This window comes from Argopecten irradians, chromosome 10 (genome assembly GCF_041381155.1).
Source record: "Argopecten irradians isolate NY chromosome 10, Ai_NY, whole genome shotgun sequence".
NCBI lineage: Eukaryota > Metazoa > Mollusca > Bivalvia > Pectinida > Pectinidae > Argopecten > Argopecten irradians.
In genome coordinates this window covers 38,416,731-38,432,208 of record NC_091143.1, presented here as the reverse complement: position 1 = coordinate 38,432,208, position 15,478 = coordinate 38,416,731, and the positions used below count along the sequence as shown (strand labels likewise).

Below are 15,478 nucleotides of genomic sequence, written 5' to 3'. Positions count from 1 at the left end.
AGCGATTTTGATGAAACTCGAAGTACACTATGTACTTCAATATTCTATTATTATGGATTAATTTAAGAATAACGTGTAGATGTAAGCGTCTAGTTTGTTTTCAAAATAAAGACAGATTACTAGTATGTCGATATTTTAGCAGTGTTATTTATCGATCTGATAAGGGTTTGATTTTATGTGGGGTTTTTTTGTGAGATAATCCCTTGTTGTGTATTAATCTAAAAACAAAATATGAGGGGATGAGGATGGCCGAGAAGTTGTCAAATACAGGATGTGTTTCGGTGACTCAGAACAATGAAACGGCCATGTATCCATAAGCATTCCAAGTAGATCTTTTTGGCCAGTGCCCGAAATATATGTACATGCAATGTAAAACAACAATATTTGTTTCCTGGAAAAATGACTCGCATGTTGGGGTAAACTTAGGAATGAAATGTAAAGAGGGGTGTGATATGTTTGATGCGTTCGTTGAGTTCTAAATTAAACAAGATAATAAAAATGAAGAGTGTTTCAAAAGTAATGCCTTCCATCAAGTTAAAGCCAATCCATTGATTGCAGCAGAGGCCTTGGTTATTTAAGGTTAAATTATTAACATTCTACTGAAATCTTTTTGATATTAAATATGTTGATTTTTTTCCAAATATAATAAACCCATATAAATTTAATTGATTGAACGCATGTATTTCAAATAATTTTCAAATATTTCAAATTCTGCTGAAATTTCCTTTTAGCAGATTGTAAATCGATTATATAGTTGTGGCAGTAGACTGGCCACCAGTCTCTAGAATATTAAAAAAATCACTAAAATTTGGCTTGATTATTTTTGTCTCTACTACATGCCTGAAACAGTTGAGAAACCCCTTGTCATGACCTCCTCCCACCCCAGCTGTGTGTTAAAGTGTCATAAAATCTGCCCCAGGGCTACACATTGACCACCGTCCTTATCACCAGATCAACTCATCACAGTCATGGTAATGTAATAGGGGTTTGACCTTTCTGTAACCACCATTATTCCGAGGAGTGATTTCCAGATTTGACCAGATCCTAAGTTTTAAACCAGGGGTAGATAATCAAGTAAAGAACTCTGCTGAGAAAGTCTTATCAACAATTTAGGGTCTGGTGGCCAGTCTATTGTGGCAGCACAAGTACAGTCATGTCACTGATAGTATTACCATGGCAAGACCAACATGGATATAAGTCAAAGTTTAAAAATTGTTTGTTTAACAATATAATGTATAAACACGCTTTTGTATTAAAGATGTTCCTTTACTAAGGTTATATTATATCGGATACATTTAGCATGAAAACAATTTTGTGATCCATATCAAGTATTAGGAGACCATGTATGTAACATTGTATATTCTTCATGTACCACTTGCAAGAACAAAAATGGTCAAAGTGTAAGCATCTCGCACAAAGCATCGTGTTTGCTGCATGACTGGTAGGTTTTTGAAATTCCAAATAGGAAAAACATCATTCGTCGTACATGTAGGTTCCGCATGCGGAGCAGAATATGCTCACCTGTTGTTATACCCCCTCAACGAAGTTAAGGAGAGGTATACTGGAATTGGGTTGTCCGTCTGTTTAGACACACCTTTGTCTGGCGACCTCCTCCTTAACTGATTGACAGATTTTGATAAAATTTGTTACACAGAACCCTGACATAAAGGGGGCTTAAGTAAATTATATAGGGTTCTGCAATGTCCCCTATTAACGGAGTTATGACTAAATGTGTTCAGCGGGGGTATTAGTCGGGCACTCTGTCGACAGTTCTAGTTATAAACGTTCATATAAGGGTTCATGTACAGCAATTCTAGTTATCAGTTTTAGTTATAACCGTTTTAAAATGGTTCATGTACAGCAGTCCCCTTTTTACGTGTCTCCATCTAATAGATATCAAAACTTTCTATTTTTCCTCTTGTTTTTACAGTTTAGAATTGTTTAATCCTTTTTATGTGTAGACATTGTAGCAAATCAGAACAAGAGGCCCAAGGGCCCTTAACGGTCGTCTTACTATTGGTATGTACAATACAACACAGTAGAAGTATACAGTAGTAGACAAAATTCTTTCAGTTAGTATTTTGGGTCTTTCGGGTATTGAGAAGAAGTAGTATGATAACATATTTCATGGACGGCGGAATCATCCTTTTACAACACTTATAATCCTTTATAAATATAGAAATCAATGCCTGTTGTTAGAAATGTCAGTATTTCAACACTTGCACCAGAACCTTAACCTTGTAATTTCGGCCCATTTAGGCATCTTGAAATTCTCAAAATGCAGCCTTTTCTTCTTTCTTAAAGTGTTTGATGATATCTATCACAACAATCATGATCCTATATCAATGTAGAAATCGATCATTGCCAGTTGTTCAGAATAACACTGAATAACCAAAACTTTATCCAACACCGACGCCAAAATGATCCTATAAACCCCCACTATTCGAGAGATGAGCTACAAATTGATATTTGCATATGTAAAAATGACAACGATTTATAGATATGTAAAAATGCATTTTAACATATACACAAATATAATTCAGCGTTTATGAAATTCAATTTTTACGTCAAAATACATTTTTATATATGCTAAAAATCCTTATTTTGGAACCATGCTTTCTGAAAACAATAACAAAACAAAAAGAATTAATATCTTTATTGTTTATTTCAAAGATTCATATGAACAGAATGAAACTAAATTGTTTTTTCTCGTGCCTCAACAAATCTTAATATTCACTTTGAAACACCTTTATCCTAGATAACCTAATGCCCTGATCAATTAAGTTTTCATTGATGCGCACTAAATTGAACTTTCATCACTAGAATATTTGGAATGTTTTGTCATTCTGAAAACAATTTCATATTTCCTGGAAGGCCAGAGGATTCTTTCATATATAGATATACTCGTCATTTTCATTCCCACTAACATCGGTTGGTACCTTTGAACGTTTTAGCGAATCGGGCGTTTCATGTTTTGGTAATTTATTTGCTTCTTCTTTTCTTTTTGATCTCAGTTACAAATGTTATAGGGAAGAAAACATTGATTTGAGATATGTCTGTAATGTATTTTCACAACCTTCTAACTCTGTGAATGTCTCTATGCATTCGCCAGATAAACTAGCAAATGATAAATCCATATTTTCCAAGTCGCCAAACTGACTTCGGAAAGAAGTACTTTGCGCCTTTTCTGATGATACTTTCCGCCGTCTGGACTTCATCTGCTTTATATTCTATCAATCTTGTCACATCTGCTTTTTTATGGTTACCACTCTATATTTCTCACTGGAATAGTGTTGCCACCCTTTATATAACATGTAAACACTCTGTTGCCCCTTGCACCACAGGCTTTGACCTTCTTTCTGAAAGATGAAGTAATAGGATTAATTATTTCTCATTCAACAAATACTTTAACATACTTTGTTGTTACTTATTTGTTTTTACTCATGATTGCATTTTTTTTTTTAAATATTCTTTTTTATCTATTACGACTTACTTGTTATTATTTATTACTTATTTATTACTACTTACCTGTTATTATTTATTACTTATTTATTACGACTTACTTGTTATTATTTATTACTTATTTATTACTACTTACTTGTTATTATTTATTACTTATTTATTACTACTTACTTGTTATTATTTATTACTTATTTATTACTACTTACTTGTTATTATTTATTACTACTTACTTGTTATTATTTATTACTTATTTATTACTACTTACTTGTTATTATTTATTACTTATTTATTACTACTTACTTGTTATTATTTATTACTTATTTATTACTACTTACTTGTTATTATTTATTACTTATTTATTACGACTTACTTGTTATTATTTATTACTTATTTATTACTACTTACTTGTTATTATTTATTACTTATTTATTACTACTTACTTGTTATTATTTATTACTTATTTATTACGACTTACTTGTTATTATTTATTACTTATTTATTACTACTTACTTGTTATTATTTATTACTTATTTATTATTACAATGTACTTACTTTTAAATATTCCTTACTATTTATTAATATCAACTTGTTCTTTTGTCAAAATCAAACATAACCGGTAGACAACCATTTGTGATACATTTGCTTTCTTATAATAAATAAAGTAATATCCAAAACTAAACGTTTTGCTAATATTTATTCTGCTTTCTGTACTTTCTGAGAAAACTAACAAACAGAATTTCTTAAGGACTGATGGACCACGTGCGGTACCAGGCTAATTGAAATATATTGAATGATATACATTTAGAAAAGATTTTCCTCTCATATGTAAATTGGGAATACAGTAATAACTGAGTTTAAAATATTTCACCTCCTACTGAAGCCAAAAGTGTATTTGAAATTGCTCTGATATTTCAACTAGCTGGTTCCTCTACATCATCTCAAGCCAGACAACAAATCAACCTTGTAGGATTTTCCAAATCGTTGTGTTATAATTGCGACTTAGTTATGTTGTTACAAAATAGACTATGTCGCATGCCTAATTGAGAATTAGTTATGTCATAATTACAATACAGACTATATAGAACTACATTCTACTTTATGTCTGTTACTGTTAGTTAAGACAAGATGTGACAAAGTGTGACTGACAAAGTGTCACATCACATGAAGTAATCCTAAAACCAACATAAAGTTATAACATCTCATTTTAATGAAATATTCCAAGACGTGAGCCTAAATATGACAGCACTTGATTCCATTGACAACTTGTGATATTGACTAGTGTCCGGGGTATTTGGAGGACACTGTAAGTCCATAACGCCAATACATGGCCGTTACTACTCGTGTAATTGTGCATGTATTTTACAATTATTTCCAACATTACATGGAAATATACAACTACAATATGCTGTATTATCATGAAACACATCACCATGACACATTTGTCAACAATTAGACTTAACCTTTGATATTAAACATATTTTGATATTTAAAGGGTTAGGTAGAAGACAAGTTCTAACAACTTATAAAATATGCGAATTGTATACTGTATACAGTACTTTAGTATTGGTTTAAACTCAAGTTAACGTTACGTTGCCAATTCATTGAAATATTACTCTTTATTATATATCAAGATTTTTATTCATTCCATACGTGTAATATTAACTGAACAGTACTGCTTGATATGTGAATAAGAGTTGTGTTGAGAATAGGCGTGTTTGTAAAATAAAGGATGTCCCTGGTAAAATATGACAAACTCCAATCATTCTTACCTCTTCTTCGTTTGGGCTGTCCATTGCCTCTTCGTTTGGACTAGTATACGTACTGTCCATTGCCTTGGCCATTTTGTATTTCAAGTGAAAACGTCGCGCTTTGACACAACCGTCAAGTAACAGATAATTTGAATGATAACAAATAAGTGACAACAAATAAGTGATAACAAATAAGTGATAACAAATAAGTGATAACAAAAAAGTATTAAGTGTTAAGAAATAAGCCATAACTAATAACTAAAATGTCCCTCCAGGGCTTCCGTAGACTAGAGGTAGAAGGGAGAGGCCCCAAATAAAAATTCTCCTCAACCCTTGAGTGGATTGCAACCAGATTTGGCGTGAAACATCATTGTGGAAAGGCATTCATATTTGTAATATAAATGAGCCTGGTCCGACCCCCCAGACACAGATGGCTGCAGGTCTCCAAAAGGGGAACATTGCTGAACTTTTCTATAAATTCCTACTCTTTTAGAACGCTTGCAACCAAATATGATGTGAAAACATCACCGAGACATGATGATAATTGTCATATTTTATATACACGGGGCTTGTCCAACCAACCCTTCGGATAGAGTCGAGAGGGGGGCTCCAAAAGGGGGACATTTTGCTTTGAATTCCTACTCATCTATATTAACGCAAGGATTACAATAAGATTTGATGTGAAGCGTTATTGAACAATCAAAATTCACATCATTGTAGCAGATCCTACTCCGGGGAAACGGAGGGCCGGGGATCCAAATTGCGAGTTTTTAAAATCTTTGCTTTGAAATCCTGTAAATTGTGTTTTTGTCCTTTGTAAAATCAATTTTGTCAGATGACGTGTGGGCCTCTTGTTGTGGTTTAATATTTGTCTCAAGGTCTAAACTTTACATCTAGTGCATATCAGAAGCTTCAATGTGTTTAGGGTGAGATGTGTATCTCAGAGTGAGAAGCCAAGGATGGCGCAGGTCATTAACTAGGCAGTTACTCGTGAATACGACAATTCGATGAAGAAGAAATGATTGCTGATACCATCCGTGGTAGTTTCACTATCTAAAAATCCGTAGTGTTAAAGTTATTGAGCATATTTTACGATGTTGTGAGGCAAAAACAGCACATGTCAAACCTTGGAAGTGTTCTGCTGGTTTTGCAGATTACTCAGTTATTTATATAAATATGACAATAAATACGACTTTTAATTGAACTTTATTTGATTAAAATATGCAATAGTCCTTAGGATCGCATCCCCTCACTCATGTACGTACATACAAACACAATCTCACACAAATGGTTAATGAAATTGACCATGTAACAAACATAGGCAATCACACAGGGCATGTCTATTCCGTTCATGAACAGATATAACAAAAAAAATAACAACAAATATATGATTTTAACAAAAAAGGGAGGTAACTCTTACCAAATATAACGCCTGCGTTAGAATCCTTTGCGCGTTTTATTTCTCCGTGATCACATGAAGAACTCTTCTACTCAAAAAGTGAACAAGTGGAGAACAGGTAATAGGTCACAATTTCTGAGTTTCGAAGAATTATCGGCTTGTCCAATAAATGTGTCATGGATTTTATCGGGCCATTTTCCAGAGAGCATAAGATGCTGGTAACTGACTTGATCACTTGGCCCAGTTGATCCATCCTCAACTAGGAGAGCGTATAAGAACAGATCTAGTTCCTGTAATCGACCAAAATGTCCGCTTCAGATGATTCGTTTGATTACATTATGCTACACTTCTTTTTCGTCTTCGACTTGTGTGTGGTTGATACAGAACGCGGAAGGCCAGTTTCATATTCTGAAACAAATCAACACTATAATGAAGACAGAAAATGACATATATTGGTATAGTGACGTAGGAAGCGGGGTGGAGGCGGGAGTGGGGTTGCGATTTTGACGCCCACCAAAGAATGACCAATGTATGAATGACAATGGAAAGGGGGATTTTTACTTTTATTTTTCCCTCTTACTTTCAAATATTGGATGCTTACAGGTAAGGGCTTACATGTCCTTTTGTACTTGCTAAGAAATAGCGGTAACAAACTTTGGCTATCAAAATCAATGATGGTAGCCATTTAGCTACTGCCTGTCTGTCATCTTGTTCACATATCGGTCCCAAAATACTATATGCACAACTAGGGCCTTGGGAAACCTACATTATGTAAATTGAGAAATATCTCTTCAGAGAAACAGAGGTGCAATAGTAACAAACTTTAATTATCACAACCCAAGATGGCTTCCTGTCGGTCATCTTGTATACTGTTCGATCACAAAATGCACAATTAGGGACCAAGGTGAATCTTGTATATAAAAGAGAAAGATCCCTTTTGCACTTTATAAGAAATAATGGTATCAAGATTTAATAACTGACGGCGGGACAGATGGACGATAAACCATGGACAAAAGTCCATTTCAATAGCCCACTATCTGATGTCATGTCAGTCGGGACACAAGTAGAACATAATGAAACTCATTTCGTGTTTTAAAGATTTTTTTTCTTTAAAAAGCAGTATTTTCCCTATAGCCGATTGAACACTTACCAGACCATCTATCATTCTCTCCATCGTAGCAATACTTCGGTACTGTATTAACATCAAGTTTGAAATCCCACCAGGCGTTCTTGACATATCTCTGCTGAAATAATAACAATACAGAATAAATTCAGCTGGTGCTAACATGTCTCTTCCGTAATAGACTGATTCTTGCAGTCCCAAAATCACACGATCAAGTTATCAACCTACCGTCTTTTCTGGTTCAGTCTTCTTGTCCTCGTCTCCTCCGCTGTCTTTTGATTGGATATCTAGTTGCTCCATCAGCTGTTTCGTATCTCCCGACAGTTTCCCTTCCTGTGCCAGCTCTTCTGTGTACGCTTCCAACTGTTCAGGGGCAGCTTCTCTGTAGCATACTGCAAAACACGTAATCAGCAAGACTGAGATGTGATTCTCTGAATTAGAGTGAATGATTTAGTTAATAATAGGTCATTTCATTAGGAAATGGATGATTCTAGGTCAGAGTTGGATTAGGCCATTCGGAAGTCAGAAAATCGCCATTCATTACGAAAGTGAATGCTTTAGGGGTTCCGATCACTTACGATCTCTACACCCCTGGACTATCTCATAGTAAAACTGGAGGCAACAGAATAGAACAGGTAATTTAGTCCTGTAATGTACATCAAAAGAGCCGTATAACGGTACACTGTGGTTGACTCTGTGGCTTTGATGTTAGGCGTCGCTCTCTCTGTAATCTTCAAATGAAATATTTGCTAGCCTGTGATTGGTCAAATGTTTTCCGCTGAGCTGCCTTCAATTTCACTATGAGATAGTCCAGGGGTGTAGAGATCGTAAGTGATCGGAAGTCCTGGAGAAGTCAGAAAATCGCCATTCATTACGAAAGTGAATGCTTTAAGACAGAAATGGAAAATTATTTTCGAAAGTGGATGATTAAAGTCAAATATGGATTCTTCATTTATGAGATGTGCTTTCCGGAAGTGGTTGTTTGAGGTAAGATACGGATCACTTCGCCCGGAAGCAGATGGTTCAATTAGAAGCCAGAAATGGATCCGGGTCACTCAATGAGGATGTGGATGAGTCAAGTCAGAAATGGATCACTCAATTAGGACTTTCCGATGTGGATGATCACAGAAGTCGGAAGTGCAAGATGCAGTTAGGCCAAGTTACATGTAGAAGTGGGTCGCACTTGGTGACCAAATAAAAATGCTGTATGTGTACATGTATTGGAATTTCATACGGTGAGTGTGTGGCATACAATTTACTGACTGCTAACAGAAGTCCAACTTCGCTAGCCAAGGGTATTAGTCCGATTCTCTTTCTATTACCCTTGGCTAGCCAAGGGTATTAGTCCGATTCTCTTTCTATTACCCTTGGCATATCTCACTTCAGAACGGGTGGTCCCGCACTGCGCCACCTGCTGGATCACCGCAGTTGCGCCCCTTCCATTTACGTAATAAGCAACCAATTAAAAAGCTCGTATCATTGTTGTATGGTTGAAAAAATGGCAGCGCCCTATGAAACATGCGTGTTGTTTGCGACCGATTCAAAATACCAAAGATGAACATGTGTGTGAGTCATTTGTTTATTAGTAAGTTCGGACACCAGTTTTTGTGTTTCATGCAGAAGTTCTGCAATGTCCAATTTTGTAACGAGATCGCAGTATATCTTTTAATTGTTTAATTTGTGAAACATAAACCACGCACGTATTTTCCAATCTGTTTGGAGAGAAACGTCTTAAGACGTTCATTTAGCTGGTATAAAACATCTAATTGATGAAATAGATAGTAATATAACTTCGCTAGGAGTTGATGTTGACAGGCATGACATGCCTGATGCCTCATTATACAAATGTAGGTCACTATACTATCGCTTCAGTTCAGTTTAGTTGACATATCAAATCTGCGTTTTCATTGGTCGCCTGAACCTTGCCGCATCCAATCAGAATTTGAAAGCAAAAACACCTGTTCTGAAGTGAGATATGCCAAGGGCAGTAGGAAGAGAATCGGACTTAATACCCTTGGCTAGCGAAGTTGACAGAAGTCATGGTACTATGAATTACGGTAGTTCTGTTTCATTTAAGTTATCTAGACTATATGAACTCGAAAGATTGGTAGAACCAAATCGAATGCCTTTTACGATTTATAACTTACCAGCCAAGAACATTTCGGTAATAAGACTGAAATGAACAAGTTTCAGTAAACATCCACCCGTTTCTTCCGCCAACAGGCCATAGAAGTTTTCAGTATCAGTATAGCCACCACAATGGACGCCGTATACCTAAAAAAGAGGAAGTTTACTTTACTGCAGATTTATTTATAGGTATACTGAACATGTTTCCGTTGATAATTAGTAATATCTGTACAATCTAAATTGCAATCCAGGTTTTCAAGTCATGCCAGATATCGGGCCGACCATCACTTTGTCATGGAAGCGTGTTTTTTGTTTGAGGACAGTGGTGTAAGTTGCAGATATGTTAGCTAGGCGATTGCATGGTTGCTGGAAATCGTGAGGTCGAGGTCTGGATAGTATTGGCCCATCTCGCAATCTCGCAACATCGCTTCCAAATCGTGGTTGCGATATCGCGAGGCGAGACAGCGAAGATGTGAGGCGAGGTTTCCAGGTTGCGAGGCGAAGTTGCTAGGTTGCGAGGTGACTCTAACCGGCCACCATATTAGGTCACAAACTTCTGATATGCAATCTGATTCAAACAATATAATACCCGAGTTACTCCCTAGTCATGAGTTCTTTGAGATTGCTTTATTACAAATACATGTGCATGTATAAATCTAAACTGTACATTTAAATAGTTCGCGGTATATTAACGTTAAAGGGACAAATCAGTCTAAGGAAACATTAAAATTTGTATATATATCAGATAAAACAAGTTCTAATGGAAATTACATCAGTCAGTTTTACTGTGATATGCCTGAAACGCCTATGGTGGTGACACGTGTGTGAAATATTCAAACTTGCTCGCCGTCCGCCATTACACACTGTGGTCGAACTTCTTGTATGCCGAACCCTGTCCCTTGCTCGTAAAGTAATGCAACGGCTGTGTTCCCTCAATGTTTATGTGTACAGATATAGGAGTTGTACCTTTGAGCGCCCGGATGTACCTTTGTGTGACGTCATCGCCATCTTTTCTGAAATCTCCTATTGGCCCATCTCGCAATCTCGCAACATCTTCCAAATCGTGGTTGCGATATCGCGAGGCGAGACAGCGAAGATGCGAGGCGAGGTTCCAGGATGCGAGGCGAAGTTGCTAGGTGGCGAGGTGACTCTAACCGACCACCATATTAGGTCACAAACTTCTGATATGCAATCTGATTCAAACAATATAATACCCGAGTTACTCCCTAGTCATGAGTTCTTTGAGATTGCTTTATTACAAATACATGTGCATGTATAAATCTAAACTGTACATCTAAACATATCTGATTTTTTTCTTTTAAATAGTTCGCGGTATATTAACGTTAATCTTTCTGATACATCAGGATATATACTACGGTAATCAATTCACCTTAACGCCCATCCCCTTCAGGACGTCCATTTCGTCCCACCAGCTGATGTGCTGGTCAGTGTAAGATGGCGGATGAGGCTCACAATCACCAATGAGCACAAACGCTTTGGCCGAATCCTCTGACCAGTCCAGTTGCTGTGCCTTCCGTAACGCCCACTCATAGCACTGAAAAAAGATAAAGTTGTGTGGTGTTCATTTCTTATACAAAATTACTGTAGTATGCAGAAAGAATACGAATATTAGGAAAAATATAATCATGCTAGTATTATCACATGAATTATTGAATAAAATGCTAGTGCTACTTTCAAGGATTTGTTTAAAAGTCATGCGTTTTAATATACCTCAGGTGGATCCCCGCCACCGGTTGACGGCGTGTCAGTTACAAAGTTGACCAGTTGATCCACGTCTGACGTCAGATCGATCGATTTGATGACGTAGACGCTTTGATCACAATAGTCTCCGTGAGCCATGATCCCGATCCTAATAGTGGGGATGTCCCGGATCAGCCGAGTACAGGTGTCCCTGATGTTTTGTCGTACCTGTACCAGATAATACAATGAAATTGTATAAAAGTCATGACAAAGAAACTTCTACAATGTTCATATAAACTTGTATCTTAGTTACAACACTGTAGACATAAGATATATCAATGATGATTGGTACATACCCAATAAGTACTTTGTTCCAAATAGGACATAGTACATTATGGATTTTTTTTCGAGACACAATTAATCATTTTTAATAGTTTTATATTGAAGTAAAATTAGAAGTCCAAACTTTTCATCGATGGTAATAGTGTAAAGTAAGTAACTTTTGTAACTGAAGAAAGATACTAATTCGTCTGCTCCTGTTTTTGATAGAGAAAAAAAATACCATTCGTCAGCGGTGAAGCATTTTTAAACTGATAGATACTTTTGTGGGACTTAAATTTCGCAATTTTAAATCTAAGTCAAAGGACGCAATTAGAAGTGGGTTGTGACTTTATTGATCAAATTTCGCGACTGTGAAAACGACAAAATATTAGCACCGCGGAAATAGCAGGTTATGCGGTAAGTATACGCCATGTTGTCCTTACCGTGGTCAGGTTGGAGGCCATACTCCCTGTAGTATCAAAACAGAAAACCACCTCGACGTTTTTACCGCCAGTGTCGAAACTGGAGAGAATGTCCTGAAGAAAAACAAAGGATGATTATCGAGGAATTATCAAATAGGGACAAAATAATTTCTTGGCCAACATTATTGATAATGGCTGGTGTTGTTATGTTTACCAAGTCATGCTAACACTCAATACCATTAAAACAATGAACAGATATGTTTCCAAAAAACATACCATGGATAACAAAGGAATTAAACTTTATACAATGCACAATGTATATAGATATAACTTACTTCTTTCAAATTTTCCGGTGGAACCTCTTCTCTGATGGTGGTAGTATCTGCAAACCATAAAATATATCTGATCTTTCAGCATACCGCATATTATTTATCAAAATTTGTAAGGTTAAATAGTTTCTGAAAAATAAGGCTGAAAAATCAATTTCATTCATGAGTGATCATTTGATAATCAGTACAAATGTGACCTCCTTTGGCCTGAATGGACAACGCCTGGTGAAGCTGTGGATAATTCTACGGATGGTCAATTGTGCCAGGTAAACTCTTTATCCGTTCAAGTTTTGTTAAATGATATGCGGTATTGCTGAACGTCTTCATTCCAAATGCATACATTGTGTATTTCAAAATTAAGCATTGGATCTGATAGTCTGGCCATACATTCCGACGGTTGTGGTTCACAGTACTGTTTAATTCTTACCCGTGGGAGAGTCCGATCGTTTGGCTCCGCTGACTTCCAAAATGTCCTCTTCCTTCATCCCTGTTTCCAGAAGTAGCATGTCGTTCTGTAGTATCCGGCCGCCAAACTGAAGAGGGAAAACAGACAAACAATGAATCTTCCGGAACGTGTGGTTCAAATATGCAGATTTAGTGTGTTGATATATCGTTGATTCTATTATGTGAAATGTACATGATATTTCAGTCGTTTGATCAAGATGTTATCTTCATAATATAATGTTTCTGATGAAAAAGGTGGCTTAAAAGTACAGAAAAAATGGTTCCACAGAGAACATAAGATTTCTAGTTGTATTACAACTTCACAAGTAATATACACAAACCTTTAAAACAATATTTGTCTTTGCCATGTCTTTTACTTCGTGAATGTACGATTTTATGCTCGACACCTCATCCACATTTTTAACATCCATGGATATCGCGTTTCCGTCTTCAAACTTCAGCATTATAGACATGGTCTTGGGGAAAATTACCTGTAAAATATAGCGAAGGTAAAGATTTTAAGTATTCAATGGCATTTTTTGTTTGTTATGACTTAATTACATAGTACAGCTGTCACTGAACAAATAGCATCAATAAAACAATTATATTAGCTTAATTTATTTTATAGTTTTCATCTTTGCCAAGAATAAAATAACAGACAAAGTTGAATGCGTAAATTATGTTCCGTTTGGGGAAAAATCGAAGTTATAAAATAATCGATTTCTAAAGAGTAATAATTACACATTTGTAAGGTCATGGCTTAGTGTGATGCCCAAGTTCGTAATATTTGCTGAACTGCGCTCGTTTTAAAGTGTGTAATTTTGGTGTATTAGTGTACGCGTTATTCAATTTGTCTACAATCCTGTGAGAATTATATGTAACACCACAGGGACCTGGCATGAAAATTTTTAACCAATAGTATACATATATATTATAGATACTATAATATATATATGTATACTGTTAGTTTAAAAAATCGTGCCAGGTCCCTGTGTGTAATACCATATCCCACAAGAAGGCAATTTAATGCTTCAGTATGTAAACCACGCGAGTAATTTACCGATAGCTGAGCTCTGAGAATTAATTCAGCTTTGCTATGTAATCTATGTACCTTTACTCTTTTTTTCTCTCGAAGAATTGCACGGCGGCATGTATCGATTTAGACTTCTTTCCCGGATAAGATCTTTGAATGTTCGTTCATGTAATATAATTATACTAATGTGAATGAAATAAAAAAATCAAATAATCTGGTGTCATTTCTTCAAGCGCTGAGCAAACAACGAGAAGAAATGATTATATGAATATTTAAAGGAGTATTTAGAATATTTTTCACTGAGAAAATCGAGTTTTGGTAAATCGATTTTTAAGAGTGTCATTCAGTGAAAACATAAGATAAGCGGCATGTACTTAGTCCGCTAAACCTGCCTATATTATATAGCCTAAGTTTTTTTTGTGTTTTTTTTTTGTGTTTTTTTTTTTTGCCTAATAGATATATTAGGAAAAAAAGCCTAATAATATAGGCAGGTTTAGCGGACTAGCATGTACTAGGCTTGCATAACCGACAGGTGCACTATAAATGGTGAAAGTGAAAGTACACGACTTACCTCCCCTTTTAGTATTGTTTCCGGTCTGATACCAAGGTAACCAATAGTTTTTGTTTTATCCACAACTTTTCCCTGGTACTTCAGACGGATACGTTTTCCAGATACACCTTCTTCTTCTCCGATTCTGTCATAGATTTTCTTCGCGCCATCTGTTGGCATCAGACCGAATGTTGACGTTCGGCCGCTTGTCATTTTCACGTAAACATCTACTACGGGAGAAGCCATTGCGCCGATTATGTAGCAGACAGCGAATGTAACAGTTGTGTAATAATGTGGTCAAATTAAAGAAGTTTCACGTATCTTGATTCTCACTAGTGAAATATAACGATGTATTTAAGTTATAACCGAGCCTAGGACACTAACAGACATAGGAGGGTAATCGCTATTTATATATGTGTTTATTGTTCTAAATATAACGACCAATCAAAATCATCTTATTTAAAGAGCAATGGTTTAGCTTTTAAAAATAGATATAGACTGACGTTTCAGTCCATCAACATTTACTGTAAAGAGCTTTTCGTGATTAAAAAAATATAAACATCACCGTTGAAAACACGCCAGATATTATAAGTTTATTTTTTTTCCTTTTCTTTTTTTTTTACAAAAAAAAAATCAACAAAATGTATAGACTAGAGGTAACTTTTTGGCAGCAGATGACCTAAAAATTAGTCATCGAATTTGTGAATGTGTCCAAAAAAACAAACAAAAAAAACCCAACATCAACAACAACAAAAATTAAAAAAAAAAACTAAACTGGATAGCCCTTCATCCGCGCAAGCTACATGCCCAAGATCGTCT

The 15,478-nt window shown here is 35.8% G+C and overlaps 1 protein-coding gene across 2 annotated transcripts; it reads right to left on the bottom strand.

Moving 5' to 3' along the window:
- Positions 1-6,403: 6,403 nt before the first annotated feature.
- LOC138333846 (uncharacterized) lies at positions 6,404-15,070 on the bottom strand. Of its 2 annotated transcripts, none has more exons than XM_069282473.1 (11): positions 14,681-15,070; positions 13,418-13,567; positions 13,060-13,165; positions 12,639-12,685; positions 12,325-12,417; positions 11,591-11,788; positions 11,250-11,414; positions 9,880-10,006; positions 7,961-8,124; positions 7,760-7,853; positions 6,404-7,017 (listed from the first exon to the last, which is right to left on the bottom strand). In XM_069282473.1, the coding sequence occupies exons 1-11, from the start codon at positions 14,903-14,905 to the stop codon at positions 6,941-6,943; spliced, it is 1,446 nt and encodes a 481-aa protein (XP_069138574.1). In that variant the 5' UTR covers positions 14,906-15,070; the 3' UTR covers positions 6,404-6,940. The 2 variants fall into 2 exon arrangements, with proteins under 2 accessions (XP_069138574.1, XP_069138575.1); XM_069282474.1 differs by having other exon boundaries at positions 7,760-7,850.
- Between the last annotated feature and the right edge of the window lie 408 nt (positions 15,071-15,478).

Excerpts from the sequence above, each read along its gene's own strand:
- LOC138333846 (XM_069282473.1), bottom strand. The coding sequence starts at position 14,905 with ATGGCTTCTCCCGTAGTAGATGTTTACGTGAAAATGACAAGCGGCCGA. Across the intron at positions 11,789-12,324 it reads TGGCCTCCAACCTGACCACG|GTACGACAAAACATCAGGGA; the intron begins GTAAGGACAACA and ends TATCTGGTACAG. Across the intron at positions 10,007-11,249 it reads TGAAGGGGATGGGCGTTAAG|GTATACGGCGTCCATTGTGG; the intron begins GTGAATTGATTA and ends CCTCTTTTTTAG.